This window comes from Scardinius erythrophthalmus, assembly GCF_964197995.2.
Source record: "Scardinius erythrophthalmus genome assembly, chromosome: 6".
Taxonomy (NCBI): Eukaryota; Metazoa; Chordata; class Actinopteri; order Cypriniformes; family Leuciscidae; genus Scardinius; species Scardinius erythrophthalmus.
In genome coordinates this window covers 49,311,451-49,332,672 of record NC_138226.1, presented here as the reverse complement: position 1 = coordinate 49,332,672, position 21,222 = coordinate 49,311,451, and the positions used below count along the sequence as shown (strand labels likewise).

At 45.5% G+C, this 21,222-nt stretch overlaps 1 protein-coding gene across 1 annotated transcript in view; it reads right to left on the bottom strand.

Moving 5' to 3' along the window:
- Window positions 1-21,222, bottom strand: part of LOC308692400 (E3 SUMO-protein ligase RanBP2-like) — a 61,954-nt gene that overhangs the window by 15,810 nt on the left and 24,922 nt on the right. Inside the window, exons 10-19 of the mRNA XM_081368369.1 lie at window positions 20,791-20,972; window positions 20,585-20,708; window positions 19,808-19,969; window positions 19,603-19,740; window positions 19,357-19,488; window positions 16,532-16,726; window positions 16,362-16,445; window positions 11,496-11,634; window positions 11,027-11,079; window positions 5,903-10,904 (exon numbers count right to left, since the gene is read on the bottom strand). Coding sequence (XP_081224495.1) covers window positions 5,903-10,904; window positions 11,027-11,079; window positions 11,496-11,634; window positions 16,362-16,445; window positions 16,532-16,726; window positions 19,357-19,488; window positions 19,603-19,740; window positions 19,808-19,969; window positions 20,585-20,708; window positions 20,791-20,972 — 6,211 coding nt within the window. The remainder of the gene's footprint in view (window positions 1-5,902; window positions 10,905-11,026; window positions 11,080-11,495; window positions 11,635-16,361; window positions 16,446-16,531; window positions 16,727-19,356; window positions 19,489-19,602; window positions 19,741-19,807; window positions 19,970-20,584; window positions 20,709-20,790; window positions 20,973-21,222) is intronic.

The window sequence follows — 21,222 nt, the reverse complement described above, 5'->3', positions numbered from 1 at the left end:
AACACACACTCTCCATCAGAGTCTGCAAACACACAGACTCTCCATCAGAGTCTGCACACACACACTCTCCATCAGAGTCTGCAAACACACACACTCTCCATCAGAGTCTGCAAACACACACACTCTCCATCAGAGTCTGCACACACACACTCTCCATCAGAGTCTGCAAACACACACACTCTCCATCAGAGTCTGCAAACACACACACTCTCCATCAGAGTCTGCAAACACACACACTCTCCATCAGAGTCTGCACACACACACTCTCCATCAGAGTCTGCACACACACACTCACCATCAGAGTCTGCAAACACACACACTCTCCATCAGAGTCTGCACACACACTCTCTCCATCAGAGTCTGCAAACACACACACTCTCCATCAGAGTCTGCACACACACACTCTCCATCAGAGTCTGCAAACACACACACTCTCCATCAGAGTCTGCACACACACACTCTCCATCAGAGTCTGCACACACACACACTCTCCATCAGAGTCTGCAAACACACACACTCTCCATCAGAGTCTGCACACACACACACTCTCCATCAGAGTCTGCAAACACACACACTCTCCATCAGAGTCTGCACACACACACTCTCCATCAGAGTCTGCAAACACACACACTCTCCATCAGAGTCTGCACACACACTCTCTCCATCAGAGTCTGCACACACACACACTCTCCATCAGAGTCTGCAAACACACACACTCTCCATCAGAGTCTGCAAACACACACACTCTCCATCAGAGTCTGCACACACACACTCTCCATCAGAGTCTGCAAACACACACACTCTCCATCAGAGTCTGCACACACACACTCTCCATCAGAGTCTGCAAACACACACTCTCCATCAGAGTCTGCAAACACACACACTCTCCATCAGAGTCTGCACACACACTCTCTCCATCAGAGTCTGCACACACACACTCTCCATCAGAGTCTGCACACACACACACTCTCCATCAGAGTCTGCAAACACACACACTCTCCATCAGAGTCTGCAAACACACACTCTCCATCAGAGTCTGCAAACACACACACTCTCCATCAGAGTCTGCACACACACACTCTCCATCAGAGTCTGCAAACACACACACTCTCCATCAGAGTCTGCAAACACACACACTCTCCATCAGAGTCTGCACACACACACACTCTCCATCAGAGTCTGCAAACACACACACTCTCCATCAGAGTCTGCACACACACACACTCTCCATCAGAGTCTGCAAACACACACACTCTCCATCAGAGTCTGCACACACACACTCTCCATCAGAGTCTGCAAACACACACACTCTCCATCAGAGTCTGCAAACACACACACTCTCCATCAGAGTCTGCACACACACACACTCTCCATCAGAGTCTGCAAACACACACACTCTCCATCAGAGTCTGCACACACACACTCTCCATCAGAGTCTGCAAACACACACACTCTCCATCAGAGTCTGCAAACACACACTCTCCATCAGTCTGCACACACACACACACTCTCCATCAGAGTCTGCAAACACACACACTCTCCATCAGAGTCTGCAAACACACACACTCTCCATCAGAGTCTGCACACACACACTCTCCATCAGAGTCTGCAAACACACACACTCTCCATCAGAGTCTGCACACACACACACTCTCCATCAGAGTCTGCAAACACACACACTCTCCATCAGAGTCTGCACACACACACTCTCCATCAGAGTCTGCAAACACACACACTCTCCATCAGAGTCTGCACACACACACACTCTCCATCAGAGTCTGCAAACACACACACTCTCCATCAGAGTCTGCACACACACACTCTCCATCAGAGTCTGCAAACACACACACTCTCCATCAGAGTCTGCACACACACACACTCTCCATCAGAGTCTGCACACACACACTCTCCATCAGAGTCTACAAACACACACACTCTCCATCAGAGTCTGCACACACACACTCTCCATCAGAGTCTGCACACACACACACTCTCCATCAGAGTCTGCACACACACACACTCCATCAGAGTCTGCAAACACACACTCTCCATCAGAGTCTGCACACACACACTCTCCATCAGAGTCTGCAAACACACACTCTCCATCAGAGTCTGCACACACACACACTCTCCATCAGAGTCTGCACACACACACACTCTCCATCAGAGTCTGCAAACACACACTCTCCATCAGAGTCTGCACACACACACTCTCCATCAGAGTCTGCACACACACACTCACCATCAGAGTCTGCAAACACACACACTCTCCATCAGAGTCTGCAAACACACACTCTCCATCAGAGTCTGCAAACACACACTCTCCATCAGAGTCTGCAAACACACACACTCTCCATCAGAGTCTACAAACACACACACACTCTCCATCAGAGTCTGCACACACACACTCTCCATCAGAGTCTGCACACACACACTCTCCATCAGAGTCTGCACACACACACTCTCCATCAGAGTCTACAAACACACACACACTCTCCATCAGAGTCTGCAAACACACACACACTCTCCATCAGAGTCTGCAAACACACACACACACTCCATCAGAGTCTGCAAACACACTCTCTGCAAACACACACTCTCCATCAGAGTCTGCAAACACACACTCTCCATCAGAGTCTGCAAACACACACACACTCCATCAGAGTCTGCAAACACACACTCTCCATCAGAGTCTGCAAACACACACTCTCCATCAGAGTCTGCAAACACACACTCTCCATCAGAGTCTGCACACACACACTCTCCATCAGAGTCTGCACACACACACACACTCTCTCCATCAGAGTCTGCACACACACACTCTCCATCAGAGTCTGCACACACACACTCACCATCAGAGTCTGCAAACACACACTCTCCATCAGAGTCTGCACACACACACTCTCCATCAGAGTCTGCAAACACACACTCTCCATCAGAGTCTGCACACACACACTCTCCATCAGTCTACAAACACACACACACTCTCCATCAGAGTCTGCAAACACACACACTCTCCATCAGAGTCTGCAAACACACACTCTCCATCAGAGTCTGCAAACACACACACTCTCCATCAGAGTCTACAAACACACACTCTCCATCAGAGTCTGCACACACACACACTCTCCATCAGAGTCTGCAAACACACACACTCTCCATCAGAGTCTGCAAACACACACTCTCCATCAGAGTCTGCAAACACACACACTCTCCATCAGAGTCTACAAACACACACTCTCCATCAGAGTCTGCAGACACACACACTCTCCATCAGAGTCTGCAAACACACACACACTCTCCATCAGAGTCTGCAAACACACACACTCCATCAGAGTCTGCACACACACACACTCCATCAGAGTCTGCAAACACACTCTCTGCAAACACACACTCTCCATCAGAGTCTGCACACACACACACTCCATCAGAGTCTGCAAACACACACTCTCCATCAGAGTCTGCACACACACACACTCTCCATCAGAGTCTGCAAACACACACTCTCCATCAGAGTCTGCACACACACACACTCTCCATCAGAGTCTGCAAACACACACTCTCCATCAGAGTCTGCACACACACACACTCTCAGTCAGAGTCTGCAAACACACACACTCTCCATCAGTCTGCACACACACACACACTCTCCATCAGAGTCTGCAAACACACACACACTCTCCATCAGAGTCTGCAAACACACACTCTCCATCAGAGTCTGCAAACACACACACTCTCCATCAGAGTCTGCACACACACACACTCTCCATCAGAGTCTGCAAACACACACACTCTCCATCAGAGTCTGCACACACACACTCTCCATCAGAGTCTGCAAACACACACACTCTCCATCAGAGTCTGCACACACACACTCTCCATCAAAGTCTGCAAACACACACTCTCCATCAGAGTCTGCACACACACACACTCTCCATCAGAGTCTGCAAACACACACACTCTCCATCAGAGTCTGCAAACACACACACTCTCCATCAGAGTCTGCAAACACACACACTCTCCATCAGAGTCTGCACACACACACTCTCCATCAGAGTCTGCAAACACACACACTCTCCATCAGAGTCTGCAAACACACACACTCTCCATCAGAGTCTGCACACACACACACTCTCCATCAGAGTCTGCAAACACACACACTCTCCATCAGAGTCTGCACACACACACTCTCCATCAGAGTCTGCAAACACACACACTCTCCATCAGAGTCTGCACACACACACTCTCCATCAGAGTCTGCAAACACACACACTCTCCATCAGAGTCTGCAAACACACACACTCTCCATCAGAGTCTGCACACACACACACTCTCCATCAGAGTCTGCAAACACACACACTCTCCATCAGAGTCTGCACACACACACACTCTCCATCAGAGTCTGCAAACACACACACTCTCCATCAGAGTCTGCACACACACACTCTCCATCAGAGTCTGCACACACACACACTCTCCATCAGAGTCTGCAAACACACACTCTCCATCAGTCTGCACACACACACACACTCTCCATCAGAGTCTGCAAACACACACACTCTCCATCAGAGTCTGCAAACACACACACTCTCCATCAGAGTCTGCACACACACACTCTCCATCAGAGTCTGCAAACACACACACTCTCCATCAGAGTCTGCAAACACACACACTCTCCATCAGAGTCTGCAAACACACACACTCTCCATCAGAGTCTGCAAACACACACACTCTCCATCAGAGTCTGCACACACACACACTCTCCATCAGAGTCTGCACACACACACACACTCTCCATCAGAGTCTGCAAACACACACACTCTCCATCAGAGTCTGCACACACACACACTCTCCATCAGAGTCTGCAAACACACACACTCTCCATCAGAGTCTGCACACACACACTCTCCATCAGAGTCTGCAAACACACACACTCTCCATCAGAGTCTGCACACACACACTCTCCATCAGAGTCTGCAGACACACACACTCTCCATCAGAGTCTGCAAACACACACTCTCCATCAGAGTCTGCACACACACACACTCTCCATCAGAGTCTGCACACACACACACTCTCCATCAGAGTCTACACACACACACACTCTCCATCAGAGTCTGCAGACACACACACTCTCCATCAGAGTCTGCAGACACACACACTCTCCATCAGAGTCTGCACACACACACACTCTCCATCAGAGTCTGCACACACACACTCTCCATCAGAGTCTGCAGACACACACACTCTCCATCAGAGTCTGCACACACACACACTCTCCATCAGAGTCTGCAAACACACACTCTCCATCAGAGTCTGCAAACACACACTCTCCATCAGAGTCTGCAAACACACACTCTCCATCAGAGTCTGCAGACACACACTCTCCATCAGAGTCTGCACACACACTCTCCATCAGAGTCTGCAAACACACACTCTCCATCAGAGTCTGCAAACACACACACTCTCCATCAGAGTCTGCAAACACACACTCTCTCCATCAGAGTCTGCACACACACACACTCTCAATCAGAGTCTGCAAACACACACACTCTCCATCAGAGTCTGCACACACTCTCCAGAGTCTGCAAACACACACTCTCTGCAAACACACACTCTCTGCACACACACACTCTCCATCAGAGTCTGCAGACACACACACTCTCCATCAGAGTCTGCACACACACACTGAGATCTGTGATCTCATCTAAATCTTGATCAACCGAGGACTACTTGAAAAATTGCAGGGAGTAGGGTTGGAACTAAAACTACAGGGCGGTGCCCCTCTGAGAACAGGATTGGACATCCATGATCTTAACTAAGAGGTCTAAACAGTTTTATTCATAAACTATGGGCACAGAAGATAGCTTACTTGTTGGCACAACAGGCTCAAAGTACTGACCATCTCGCTCTTCCTCTTGCGATGCTTCTTGTTCATCATCTGTGCCAACAGAAGCCTGGCTCTGGTTCAGCTTAGATGGAGACATGGAGGGACTGAGAATAGGCAGAAAACTGGACGATTCGCCAAAATGGAACAAACTTTTTGCTACTGGATCAGGTTGCGAAGAGATATTGCACACAGAAGAATTAGCATAGTTCTTGAGCACTCCTTCTTGCAAATTGTAATTATCACATTCTAAAGCAGTTGTGGTGCTTTCAGAGTCTGTCTTGGAGCTGGAATTAATTCCTGTAAACAGCTGCTGGCCAGCCCCTGCAAAGCCTTTGAAAATGGGATCCTCCTGGGCAAACTGAAAACTACCTTGTGAGCACGTTGCCAAGTCTGCAAAACTAAAAGAGTTAGGCTTACCGGTAAGGAGGGGATTATTATCGTGACTATCAGTGTCTAAGGGCTTATCTGAGGAACTTGGGATTGCCTCTTTTTCCTTCTCTCTGTGAAGTTCAGCAATATTTTTCAGGAGGTGAGATGCAGATCCATTTTCTGACTGTCCATCTGATGCGTCTGCCTCAGATTCTGCAATGCCAAACTTGAAACCACCAGCGGGTACTGGCATGGAAAACGAAAAATTGGAACTGCTTGACTTTGTTTTTTCCTTTGCTGTAGAAGGAGCTGCACTGTTGCAGACAACACACACTGCAGATGTGGGAGTGTTTCTTACACAGCACACATCGCAGTCCCATTCAACCTTCTTCTTGGAAAACAGTGTTTCAAGATCCATTTCTTTGGATGAAACCTCAACAAACTTGAAACCTTCTGAGGATGCCTCAGATTCTGCAATGCCAAACTTGAAACCACCAGCGGGTACTGGCATGGAGAATGAAAAATTGGAACTGCTTGACTTATCAGCCTGAGTTGTAGAGGACTCTACAAACTTGAAACCTTCTGAGGATGCTTTTTCCTTACTTGTACCAAACTGAAAAGCAGGACCTGGATTGAAATTGGCTGTAAATCCTGTTGCAGCAGGTTGCTTGCTAGAAATACCAAAACTGAATGAAAAAGAGGAACTTGATGGTGCAGTAGAGGTCTTGCCCTTCATATTTGGGTTTGCTGCCTGACATGAGACACACTGCCTAGCTGTACCTTCATTTCTTACCAGGCAAGTGTCACAATCCCACTGTCCCTCTTTTTTACCAAACATGGCAGCTAACTCAGTGCTGCAGGGCGCTTTGCAAGAAACACATTCAGTTGCTGAAGCATCATTCGGCACTAAGCAGGTGTCACAGTCCCACTGACCCTCTTTCTTGACAAATTGAGAGCCAAAACCAGAGCCAAAAGGGAGTGCTGGAGTTGCTGACACTTTTGCATGATGTGGTGCATCAGCCTCAATAGTTTTCTTATCAGCCTGAGCTGCAAGGTCAACAGATGTTACTGCAGCATCATTTGATCCAAATTGAAAAGAAACTGTTTTTTGAGACCCAAATGCTAAGCCCATTGAGCTGACATCAGTGTCTCCAGTAAGTCCAAAAGAAAAAGATTTGGCAGGAGGAGCCACAGGCGCAGAGCCTTTGAGTTCCTCTACAGGTTTGTTCTTTGCTGTAGAAGGAGCTGCACTGTTGCAGGCAACACACACTGCAGATGTAGGAGCGTTTCTTACACAGCACACATTGCAGTCCCATTCACCCTGCTTCTTGGAAAACAGTGTTTTAAGATCCATTTCTTTGGATGAAACCTGAGGCTTTGGAGTTTCACATTTCTTTTTCAACTGTTGGACATGTGGGGACTCTACAGGTTTTTCCTTTGCTGTAGAAGGAGCTGCACTGTAGCAGGCAACACACACTGCAGATGTGGGAGTGTTTCTTACACAGCACACATCGCAGTCCCATTCACCCTTCTTCATGGATAACAGTGTTTTAAGATCAATTTCTTTGGATGAAACCTCAACAAACTTGAAACCTTCTGAGGATGCCTCAGATTCTGCAATGCCAAGGTTGAAACCACCAGCGGGTACTGGCATGGAGAATGAAAAATTTGAAATGCTTGACTTATCAGTCTGAGTTGTAGAGGACTCAACAATCTTGAAACCTTCTGAGGATGCTTTTTCCTTACTTGTACCAAACTGAAAAGCAGGACCTGGATTGAAATTGGCTGTAAATCCTGTTGCAGCAGGTTGCTTGCTAGAACTACCAAAACTGAATGAAAAAGAGGAACTTGATGGTGCAGTAGAGATCTTGCCCTTCATATTTGGGTTTGCTGTATTACATGAAACACACTGCCTAGCTGTACCTTCATTTCTTACCAGGCAAGTGTCACAATCCCACTGTCCCTCTTTTTTACCAAACATGGCAGCTAACTCAGTGCTGCAGGGGGATTTGCAAGAAACACATTCAGTTGCTGAAGCATCATTCGGCACTAAGCAGGCATCACAGTCCCATTGACCCTCTTTCTTGACAAATTGAGAGCCAAAACCAGAGCCAAAAGGGAGTGCTGGAGTTACTGACACTTTTGCATGATGTGGTGCATCAGCCTCAATAGTTTTCTTATCAGCCTGAGCTGCAAGGTCAACAGATGTTACTGCAGCATCATTTGATCCAAATTGAAAAGAAACTGTTTTTTGAGACCCAAATGCTAAGCCCATTGAGCTGACATCAGTGTCTCCAGTAAGTCCAAAAGAAAAAGATTTGGCAGGAGGAGCCACAGGCGCAGAGCCTTTGAGTTCCTCTACAGGTTTGTTCTTTGCTGTAGAAGGAGCTGCACTGTTGCAGGCAACACACACTGCAGATGTGGGAGCGTTTCTTACACAGCACACATCACAGTCCCATTCATCCTGCTTCTTGGAAAACAGTGTTTTAAGATCCATTTCTTTGGATGAAACCTGAGGCTTTGGAGTTTCACATTTCTTTTTCAACTGTTGGACATGTGGGGACTCTACAGGTTTTTCCTTTGCTGTAGAAGGAGCTGCACTGTTGCAGGCAACACACACTGCAGATGTGGGAGCGTTTCTTACACAGCACACATCGCAGTCCCATTCACCCTTCTTCTTGGAAAACAGTGTTTCAAGATCCATTTCTTTAGATGAAACCTCAACAAACTTGAAACCTTCTGAGGATGCCTCATATTCTGCAATGCCAAACTTGAAACCACCAGTGGGTACTGGCATGGAAAACGAAAAATTGGAACTGCTTGACTTTGGTTTTTCCTTTGCTGTAGAAGGAGCTGCACTGTAGCAGGCAACACACACTGCAGATGTGGGAGTGTTTCTTACACAGCACACATCGCAGTCCCATTCACCCTGCTTCTTGGAAAACAGTGTTTTAAGATCCATTTCTTTGGATGAAACCTGAGGCTTTGGAGTTTCACATTTCTTTTTCAACTGTTGGACATGTGGGGACTCTACAGGTTTTTCCATTGCTGTAGAAGGAGCTGCACTGTAGCAGGCAACACACACTGCAGATGTGGGAGTGTTTCTTACACAGCACACATCACAGTCCCATTCACCCTTCTTCTTGGATAACAGTGTTTTAAGATCCATTTCTTTGGATGAAACCTCAACAAACTTGAAACCTTCTGAGGATGCCTCATATTCTGCAATGCCAAGGTTGAAACCACCAGCGGGTACTGGCATGGAGAATGAAAAATTTGAAATGCTTGACTTATCAGTCTGAGTTGTAGAGGACTCAACAAACTTGAAACCTTCTGAGGATGCTTTTTCCTTACTTGTACCAAACTGAAAAGCAGGACCTGAATTGAAATTGGCTGTAAATCCTGTTGCAGCAGGTTGCTTGCTAGAAATACCAAAACTGAATGAAAAAGAGGAACTTGATGGTGCAGTAGAGATCTTGCCCTTCATATTTGGGTTTGCTGTATTACATGAAACACACTGCCTAGCTGTACCTTCATTTCTTACCAGGCAAGTGTCACAATCCCACTGTCCCTCTTTTTTACCAAACATGGCAGCTAACTCAGTGCTGCAGGGGGATTTGCAAGAAACACATTCAGTTGCTGAAGCATCATTCGGCACTAAGCAGGCATCACAGTCCCATTGACCCTCTTTCTTGACAAATTGAGAGCCAAAACCAGAGCCAAAAGGGAGTGCTGGAGTTGCTGACACTTTTGCATGATGTGGTGCATCAGCCTCAATAGTTTTCTTATCAGCCTGAGCTGCAAGGTCAACAGATGTTACTGCAGCATCATTTGATCCAAATTGAAAAGAAACTGTTTTTTGAGACCCAAATGCTAAGCCCATTGAGCTGACATTAGTGTCTCCAGTAGGTCCAAAAGAAAAAGATTTGGCAGGAGGAGCCACAGGCGCAGAGCCTTTGAGTTCCTCTACAGGTTTGTTCTTTGCTGTAGAAGGAGCTGCACTGTTGCAGGCAACACACACTGCAGATGTAGGAGCGTTTCTTACACAGCACACATTGCAGTCCCATTCACCCTGCTTCTTGGAAAACAGTGTTTTAAGATCCATTTCTTTGGATGAAACCTGAGGCTTTGGAGTTTCACATTTATTTTTCAACTGTTGGACATGTGGGGACTCTACAGGTTTTTCCTTTGCTGTAGAAGGAGCTGCACTGTTGCAGGCAACACACACTGCAGATGTGGGAGCGTTTCTTACACAGCACACGTCGCAGTCCCATTCACCCTGCTTCTTGGAAAACAGTGTTTTAAGATCCCTTAATGACCCAGGACTCATCTTGGGGTCAACAGTCTTGTTTTCACTGCTCTTGGATGGCTGCGTGGATGTATCGACACATGGCTTAGTGAAATATCCAGGCTCTGGCAATGTTGGATTGACTGTAGGTTGAGGACAATTGTGACCATAATACTCTTCACTGTATGGAGAGAGTAAGGATGTAGCTGGTGACTCAAACCGGATGGGAGCACCAAAGACCTGCTCTTGAGGATATATGCATGCAGGAGTTGACTGAAGAGGTGGTGTGTGTGTTGATTGTTGGTAGGCATACATATGCTGCTGTGGAGGAAGACGATTCATCCCGTATACTGGGCCCTGCAAAGGTAAACAAACAATACTTTGATGTTGATTCTCTGTGCTTCTTCTTGGTTACTAAAAAGGTATACTATATATATTTTTAATATATATACACATTTACATGAAAATCACTCCACTACCTTTGTTGGTGTAACATTTGCAGCAGGGCGTAGAAGATACTGTGAATTATATGCTGAAAGAAAAAAATAAATGGGTTTTAATGATGTCTTAAATATTGTATACACAAGTGGTTCTCATTTTATTGTATGAGGATTGTAACCTTCAAGCTTAAATGGCACATACAAGCACCATAAAAGGTTTCCATGTGATTGTGATTTGCATTGTGCAAAACACCGCAATAAAAAAAGAATAAAAAAAAAAGTCGTTTTCACTCAAATTCTTGTCCTCCCCACTCAAATCTGATTTGCCAGCAAGAAACATTTTTTTGGGTTGAATAAGCACATTGAAAAAACTGCACAAACCTCATTGGCTCGCATTGAAAGTGAACAAGATTTGATATGTGCTGGGGGGGCACACATTGAGAACCACTGGTATACACAATTTTAAAAGACGGCAGATTTGGGGAATGAAGCAACTCATTGAACTGACCAGTAAGAGGAGCACCATGGAATGCCTGCGCTCCAGGAAATCCATCCTGAAGTCCTTCTGCAGGATAACTATCTCTGTACGTCCTATATGAGGATGCTGTCGCTTCAGGGGAATTAAGGCGCAGGCCATGAACCTCATTCTGTGTGAGACGGAAAACAAAACATGATATTACAATCCCTAAAATCTGAAACTTGTCTGTTCCACTTTCACAAAGAGCTGCTGACCAGTTTTACATGGTTGAATTTAAAACCACTAGAAACATTTACTACTTTGTCAAAAACTTATTTTTGAAGGTTATTCTGGGTGGAGGTTTTAAATCTCTGTTGGGGGTACGCTTCGGGCTTTTGGTTTAAATGTACCAACTGTCCTTGAGTTCAGTGTTTAAATGCCGCCTCGAGTCCGGTACACCTTTGAAGATTAGGTAGGTTTAGTTAGTTTTGTTTATAGTTAAAAACTGAAGTCTCTCATTTTCATTGAAGGTGACACTTTGTTTGCTGTTTTCCGTGTCTGTGCTGTTTGTCATGCCTGCTAAGAGCTTGAAGATGTGGGGAATGACTGGTGGTAAGTCTTCATCAATCTTGTAACTAGGCGGTGTTTGCAACAGGAGCGTGTTATGCTGCAACGGTCCCTGGCTGTTACGAACTGCTCCGAGACACGAGGGTAGAGGATCCAAATGCAGCTTTTATTAAAGGGGTTATCCAGAATCATAATCCAACAAGCAGAGGGTCAAGCACAGGAAGACAGTCCAAACAAACAAACAAACAAAACAAAACAAAACAAAACAAAACAGGCAGGGGTCAGAGGCGCAAGAGTAATCCATGGGACAGGCAAGAAATCCAATAAACCAAGAGACAAGAAAACCAGGGAAAACGCGTGAATGTGATAATGAGCAGAGTCCAGGCAGAGAATGATGGGAGATGTGGTCTGTGAGTGAACAAGATAGTCTGGTGTGGAGTGCCCTCTGGTGGCTTTCAAGGGCACTCCAGCTGGTGACCGTTACATAGCCCCCCCCTCAAAGGAGCGGCTTCCAGACGAAAAAAAAAAAATAATTGTCCAGGAGGGAGGTGGAGCGGAGGCGGACCCGGGGGTGGGATGGAGGACCAGGCCCATGAAGCGGAAGAGGACCTGGAGACTGCAGCAAGACGGGAGGCCAGGGCGGAGCAGGCAATGCAGGCGACCAGGGCGGAGCAGGCAGTGCAGGAGACCAGGGCGGAGCAGACAGTGCAGGCGACCAGGGCGGAGCAGACAGTGCAGGCGACCAGGGCGAAGCAGACAGTGCAGGCGACCAGGGCGGAGCAGGCTATGCAGACGGCCAGGGAGGAAACAACCCTTCAGGTGGCCAGGGAGGAGACGACCCTTCAGGCGGCCAGGGCGGAGCAGACTGTGCAGACGGCCAGGGAGGAGACAACCCTTCAGGTGGCCAGGGAGGAAACGACCCTTCAGGCGGCCAGGGTGGAGCAGGCTGTGCAGATGGCCAGGGAGGAGACGACCCTTCAGGTGGCCAGGGAGGAAACGACCCTTCAGGCGGCCATGGCACAGGAACAGGCTCAGGCGGCCATGGCTCAGGAACAGGAGTGGACACTGGTTCAGGAACAGACACCGGCTCAGGAACAGGAACAGGCTCAGGAACAGACACCGGCTCAGGAACAGACACCAGCTCAAGGACAGTGACAAACACCGGCTCAGGAACAGGAACAGACACCGGCTCAGGGACAGGAACAGACACCGGCTCAGGGACAGGAACAGACACAGCAGCAGAGGCCATCTCTGCTGAGGGCTCAGGTTCAGGCGTGTCGGCAGCCATCTCTGCTGAGGGCTCAGGTTCAGGCGTGGCAGCGGCCATCTCTGCTGAGGGCTCAGGTTCAGGCGTGGCAGCGGCCATCTTGTCCAGAGACACTGGCTCGGCGGCGGCCATCTTGTCCGAAGACACTGGCTCGGCAGAGACCATCTTGTCCTGAGACACTGGCTCGGCGGTGACCATCTTGTCCTTGTCCTGAGACACTGGCTCGGAATCTTTTACCCACAAGTCTAGCATGTCAAGTTTAGAGATGATGCTTCGAACGTTAATGTGCATTAACACAAGCCCTTGCCTTGTTTTAAAATCTGAAGGGCAATATGATGTTTGCAAAGGAGCTAGCCTAGGCAGATTACAAGTGCTTACATTGATAACTAGGTTAATAGGTATGAGGTTATTATGCCTAACATAACTAGAAAACCCAAATGTATCTGTAGGTCTATGAAAAAAAGCGCTTTGAAATTATGGTAGGGATTACTTTCCCAGGATTAGGAGTGTTAGCAATTGTAGTACCACATCTAACCATTAATGTGTTAATTAATGAGCAGCTAATATTGTCAATATCCACCTTTGATTGAGAGGTCCTAGCAATGTCCCTTCATCCGATAGTGTTCAGAAGGAAGTCAATATGAGAAGATAGTAGGTGTGCCCCTTTTTCATTTGGATGACATCTATCACGACTAAAAAGTTCATATTTTCCCCAGAACTAATCAAAATTATCCACAAAGGGAAATCCATTATCTTGACAGTGGTTTTGCAACCATACATGGAGAATCCACAAACGGCTGAATTTCTCACCTTCTGTACGAAGAGAAGGAATAGGACCGGAAACAACAGGTAGCATCCCTGCTTCCTGGATAAGGCCAAGTAGATTTATAAAATCTTTCTTTAGACTTTGTGAGTTTCTGTCCATGACGTCATTAGAGCCGATATGAATAACCACGATCTAAGGCTGGACATGTTTATTTACTTACTGTAATGTGTCAGTCCACACGGTATCCTGCAGCCTACCCCTTGAGATCCATTACTACTAAATCGATTTTAAAGGCTTTAACAAGTTTTGTCTATTTTTGGCATTCATAAAATTATTCAGTCTGATGGAGGCTCAAACTTCATGTCTCGACACTTTTCTTAAGTCATGCGACAACTTAAAGTCACACATAACATCAAGTGCTTATCATCCTCAGAGTCAGGGGGTGCTAGAAAGATTCCATCAGACTCTGAAGTCACTTTTGAGATCTTATTGTGTTGAACTTGACTGTGACTGGGAAGAGGGACTTCCTTGGATGTTATTAGCTATCCGTGAAGTCGTACAAGAGAGCATAGGTTTTAGTCCTAATGAGTTAGTGTTTGGACACACCGTCAGGGGCCCTATTGCTGTTTTGGCAGATGAATGGAAGACGTCTGATCCGCCAGAAAATGTTTTAGATTATGTAAGTAGTTTTCGTAACAGAATCTATGAAGAGCTATTGGCCAACGAAAATTAGGTAAGTCTCAGGGGAAGATACAGAGATTGTTTGACCGTAAGTTTAAATTCAGAGAATTTCAAGTAGGTGACCAAGTGCTGGCATTGTTACCAGTTTTGACTAGTCCTTTCCAGGCTAGGTTTATTGGACCTTATACGATTGCAAAATGTTTTCCCAATAATAACTATCTATTAAACACGCCTGATCGCCGAAAGAAACTACCAGTTTGTCATATTAATTTATTAAAACCTTATATGACTCCTGTGACTTCTCTGTTGGTCAGAGCACTTCAGAAGTATCTGAGAAAATGGTGGAAAATACGGGTCCAATAGCTACTGATGAAATGAACAGTCCTTCTCGAGGAGTAGTGGAAGGGCGACTCCACAATTCTGAAGTTCTTGCTAATTTATCTCATTTGTCTGAATCAGAGAAGACAGATATAATTAAGTTGGTAAGTTCATTCCCCTCTCTCTTTTCTGATGTCCCTACCCGAACTCATGTCATTGAGCATGACATTGACGTTGGTATGGCTCAACCTGTAAAACAACATGCATATCGAGTAAACCCTGTAAAAAGGGAGTTGCTTCAGAAAGAAGTGGATTACTTACTTGCTCATAATTTAGCAGAACCCAGTTTTAGCTCTTGGAGCTCTCCTTGTATTTTTGTAAGTAAACCCAATAATTCTTATCGTTTTTGCACTGACTACAGGAAGCTTAATACGCTGACAAAACCTGATTGTTACCCCTTACCTAGAATTGATGATTGTGTGGATCGTGTTGGCTCTGCACAGTTTGTCAGCAAATTAAACTTTTTAAGGCTATTAGCAAGTTCCCTTGACATCTCGTGCTAAGGAACTGTCTGCTTTTGTTACACCTGATAGGTTCCTGCAGTACACCGTTATGCCTTTTGGGGTAAGAAATGCTCCAGCAACGATTCAGGTATTGGTAAATCGAGTACTGTCTGGGTTGTCAGGATGCGAAGCTTACTTAGACAATATTTTTTTGTTTAGTTCTTCCTGGTCCGAACATCTTGACCAAATTAAAGAACTTTTTGTATGTCTGGCCAAAGCCAATTTAACAATTAACCTTGCCAAGTGCGAGTTTGGAAAAGCCACCGTGACATATTTGGGTAAGTTGGTTGGTCGGGGTTGTGTAAAACCAATCGACGTTAAGGTTGATGCTATTGGTTGTTTCCCTACACCTAGTACCCATCGTGAACTGGGAATGGTAGGTTACTATCGAGGGTTTTATCAGAATTTTGCCAGTGTAGTTACTCCTTTGACTGATTTATTGAGTACAAATAAACCATTCAAGTGGTCAGAACATTGCCAGTGTGCTTTTGATAATGCTAAAGCCCTATTAGCCAACGCTCCTGTACTCGTTACACCTGATTTTAAGAAACCGTTTCTCCTTGCATTTGAATCCAGTGCTTATGGTTCTGGCACGGTTCTTTTACAGGAAGATGCTGATGGAATGACAAAACCATTAATAAAACATCAAAATAAATTTCACAGTATTGAAGGTTAATTCCCATTTGTCTGTGGCAAAGCAAAAGCAAAAGCAAACACTGACAGATTCTGCTACAAGCGGTGGATGTGCGACTGACCTTCAAGGACTCGACCTGCTGGCACAGCATCTGCAAGAGGGACTTTTGGTCCTCGGCCCAGGGAGCAGGCATTTTAGGTGAGAACTGGAGAAGGAAACAACAGTCAGGAACCGTAACGCTCTGTAAACAGCAAGCAAAGCTTCTGCAGAAGCACCAGTGCCATGACATACCATGGATCTTTTAGAAGGAGACGTGGCACTTTTGGATGGAGACGGAGTGGAGAACTTCACATGTGGCTCAGTGGGCTGACCGGGGCTGGACGTCAGCAGATAGTCCACCTGATCTTTATCCCTCTCGTCATCTTCTGAAAGCTGCTGGTTGACCTTGTTCAGCAAATCCATCACATCCTCCATAGATATAGGCAACTTAAAACACGAAGAGACCGAATTAAAGGACTAGTTCATTCAAAACTCAAGCTTTAAAGCAATCCTGAAGACCTTGATTAACCCCCTGAGGTCGGCGGTATCGCCGGCGATACCAGCTCGCTTTTTTTTTTTCAGTGTAAAAGAAACTCATAAATACTCTGTTGACTTTGATTTTCCATAGGAGTTTCATACATCAATCGATTCTGTTAAATGTGTATTATTTTTCTGTATACTCACAATAAAAACAAAGTGTTGTGCTTTTCGCCAAATTAAGAAAAATAATCACGGAGCGAGTTCTGCCTTCTCTCTGTCCGTGTAGTCCATTCTGAAACGCGTCCGAAAATGAATCATAACTCAGCGAATACTTCTCACACAGGCACGTGATATATGTCTTTATGAAGCTTGAAATCTCTTCTTTTAAATGAAGTAATTAATAAAAAAAACAAATGTTTTCAACTCATGTAATCCGTTTGAAAGCAAGGAGAGGTACCGTTTTTTCCTTCTGCCTAATTATCTCTATAATGAACTGAGGCCGCCCCGCCCCCGGCACTATTCACATGGTAAATAGTTTAGGTGATCTATGCTTCGCACCCGCCCCCCGATCAATGCCTTGAAAACACGAAGTTTCATCAGATCAGATTCACTGATAGTTCATCGCGTTTAGAGAGGATGGCGCGTTTCTCCGGTAAAGACGCTATTCAGATGATTCTGGACAGCGAGGAATAACTCACCTTGGCTTTTCCTCAGAGGAAGATTGTAACTCAGACGAACGGCAGCATGTTCAAGAGCGAATTGATCACGCCGAGTAAACACCGAGTTTTCACGTGAGTAAATACGTGAACTCAAGTGGTCTAGTGGTAGAACATTTGCCTAGCGTGTCAGAGGTTCTGAGTTCGAATCTGCACTCATATATATATATATTTTTTTTTGTCAAATCAGATTATGTTTATCAGTGGTTGTATATCAGGCAGAGACATGTGTGTGTGTGAATTTTGTTTTGTAATTTCACTGGAACGAAAAGAGAGTCTCCACAACGGATTGAAGCGCGCGTCCGAGTGAAGACTGCGCGAGCCTAAAACAAACACAGTATCCGCGTCTGACTCGCGGGAATCCACGGCGCAAACCTGTGAGGGGCTGTGTTTTCTCGTTTATATTCCTTTTAGCATTTTAGCATTTATATTCCTTATAATAAAAATGAAAGACCTATGTTACAGACATATGAAAGACAACATTTCGTTGATTAGTTTTGGATAGATTATACATTTTTACTGTAAAATATCTGCCACCTCAAATAAGCTTTTATTTGCCAATTTTTTTGTCAAAAATAATCAAATAATCAATCAAATCCTTAACTTTGAAATATGTATGATAAAATGTATACTTTAGTTTGTACAAAGAAAGATTACACTTGAATTGTTGTTTATTTAAATATTTACAAGGTAGATGTAAACAAACTATTAAAAGGTAAATATAAGCCTTTTCTTTAAATAATTTTTATTGTGTTTTATTAGTGACAAATTTGGGGAGAAGATAAATATTCCAAAACTGAAAATACAGTATGAGAATTAACTGCACAATTACATGTTTTCCTTGGCTATTATAGGCCAAATTGCAAGCACAATATGTGGAAAAATAAAAAAGAATTGAGATGCTTCCAACTGTTGCTCTTGCATTCTTGTGGCTCAGTGACTCACCTGAATGAATGGCTCATTAAGTATGCGGTCCTCAGGTGTGAACCACTACATATGCATGATCTGTGACGCCCACTCCGCATATGGCCTTTCCAAACAGAAAGTGCTTTGCAAAATTCAAATCAATGTATTGTGTTATGTGAAGGATTAGGCAGGGTGATTTTCACATAATTTTGAAGAAAAAACACTAGGCGATGACATCCATTAGACAAAAGTCTTATTGGCACATATTTAGTGTGTGTTTTGTGGACACTTTAGTTTTCAGAAACTTTAGTTTTGAGTTTTTTCAATAACCACGCATAAACATTATTCTCTCAAAAATGCAGACATGTACATTCTTGTTGCTCACATATTATGGTAGTGCTGTTTGTGCTAAATAGTGTGTAATTTTTTTTTGCCATTACTATGTTGAAGTGAAAGTGAAAGTGACACGTGACGGCCAAGTATGGTAACCCATACTTGGAATTTGACCTCTGCATTTAACCCATCCAAGTTAATGCACACACATTAGGAGCAGAGTAGTGAGTAGTTAACACACACACACTGCAAACGTGGATACACACACCCAGAGCAGCGGGCAGCCTTTGTGTGGCGCCCGGGGAGCGATTAGGGGTTAGGTGCCTTGCTCAAGGGCACCTCAGTCATTTCCCACCGGCTCTGGAATTGAACCAGCAACCTTTGGGTTACCAGTCCAACTCCCTAACCACTAGGCCATGACTGCCCCATGTTTATAAGCAACTGAAAAAAGCACAAATGTCAGGGCATGTCAGAACATCTCAAGGACCCCAAAAACACCTCAGACCCCAGAGGGTTAACTATCTTCAGGTGTGTTTGTTTAATGCTAGAGCTGAACTCAGCAGGACAGTGGCCCTCCAGCATCAGATCTGAGGAACCCTGGAGTAAAGTGAGCAGCACGAACATCAGAGGTGTTTAACATACCTTGTCCACGTCCTCTGGACTGGCCTGATAAATCTTTGTCAGGTATTTCCTGACCTGCAGGAGGAAGTTGATGCTCCTGTCCTGCGTCTCCTCCATCCCGTTTCCCGCCTCCTCCGACAGCCTCTGATAGATCTGACAACACACATCCACAAACTCATCAGGTCAGCGTCATTCACAGACCGATGTTAATCACTTCACTTCTGAAGCTGAACCAGTGTGACTGTCGTCCAGAGAAAGCACTGTTACCTTAGCAAGATGCCAGTTAGAAGAGATGCTGTTGAGCTTCTCCAGCTTTGCGATGGCCACGTCGGTGTTGCCCTCGATGTCAAACAGTGTGGCAGAGCTTATGGCGGCCTCTTCCTCATATACTCGCACTTGAGAAGGCTGAAGACAAAGAGACCATTAGAGACAAAACCACCATATGAAACAGAAGCAGGAAGAGAGTACATACCTGTATGTCTCTACTGTGAAAGTGCATGAACATCGGCTCCAGAGGTTCAGGAATGCTGCGTCTGTTTTGTATTTTCTCAAGCAAGGGAAGCACAACTTTCCAGTAGTGCACACTGCGGCCTGCATAGTGCTTCTGGTCATGGTAAGAGTTCACCCGTTCCCCCTGTCAAACACACACGCCAACGTCAGGACACACCTACTCAATACTCTCACACTTTTGAAGTCATCAACACTACTAACAAAGTATGGGAATCAAACAGATGAAAATGCTCTAATTCATCCAGCTCTGCTCATTCCCTCGACCGACTGCATGAGCTGCTTCCTGATGCTTACAGATGTACTATCTGAGAAACAATGACTGCTTTATTACTGAGAGAGAGCATAATAACTGGCCTAATCAGAGGCATATTTACACATGCATGATGTCAGGTAAGAACAGAGTGGGTTATGAAGTGTTCAGAGTATGAAAGTGAACTCACTTTCCTGTCACATCTTTAATGATGGTGACACTATTGTCTTCTGCAGAGATGCTTTTTTCGGAGTGAATATGTGCATATTTTAAAATAAAATATTTTTTGCAAATAGTTTCAATGGATTATTTTACAATAAATTATTTAGCCGTTTTGTTACTTTTTCTTTATTCCCTTTAATCCTTTTAAATTCATTATTTCCTAAAAGAAAACAACCATTATCCCCTTAAAAACACTCATCAGACCGGAGCATCCCATAATTCCTGGCTCAGAAGGAGCATCATGAGGACGGCTGTGAGCAGACGTACCACATCAGTGAGATGCTGAGCCCAGTGGATGAGCAGCGCCGGCTGAAGGCCGTGTTTCTCTCCGGCACGCAGCGCGCCGAGACCGCGCTGAACCAGCATCCGCAGTTTAGCCAACGTCCCCGGCCTGTCACACACACACCAGAAAACACTCAGTCAGACACAGAGCCGTGCGTCAGGCCTTCACTCAGAGCAGAGCAGTCACTCACAGCGCTCTCTTGTGGATCAGGCGGTAGACGGCGTCCCACCACTCGCGCTGCTTGGCGGAGGACAGGAGCCTGATGATGTGCAGAGGCAAACACCGGGGCTGATGCGGCGAGGAGCACAAGGCCATCCATGTCGTCTCCTGCAGCTGCGTCTGACTGCTGAACACAACGCCGCACAAGAACACCTGCAACACATCACATATACACAGCTGAGGTGCTTCATCAGGTCCGCTGATATACTTCCACTTCTAGTCCTTTATGACAGTATGACAGCCAAGACTTCAGTCCCAAACGTGCTGTGCTTATGAACTACAGCCCTAAGAAATGCATTTGATTTCCTAAATTTCAACAATACGTCAATCTTCTAAAAATGCCATCAGCCAAACTGTTGAGCCTAACATGTATGTTAGGTAGAGCTTTACAGCATTATACAAT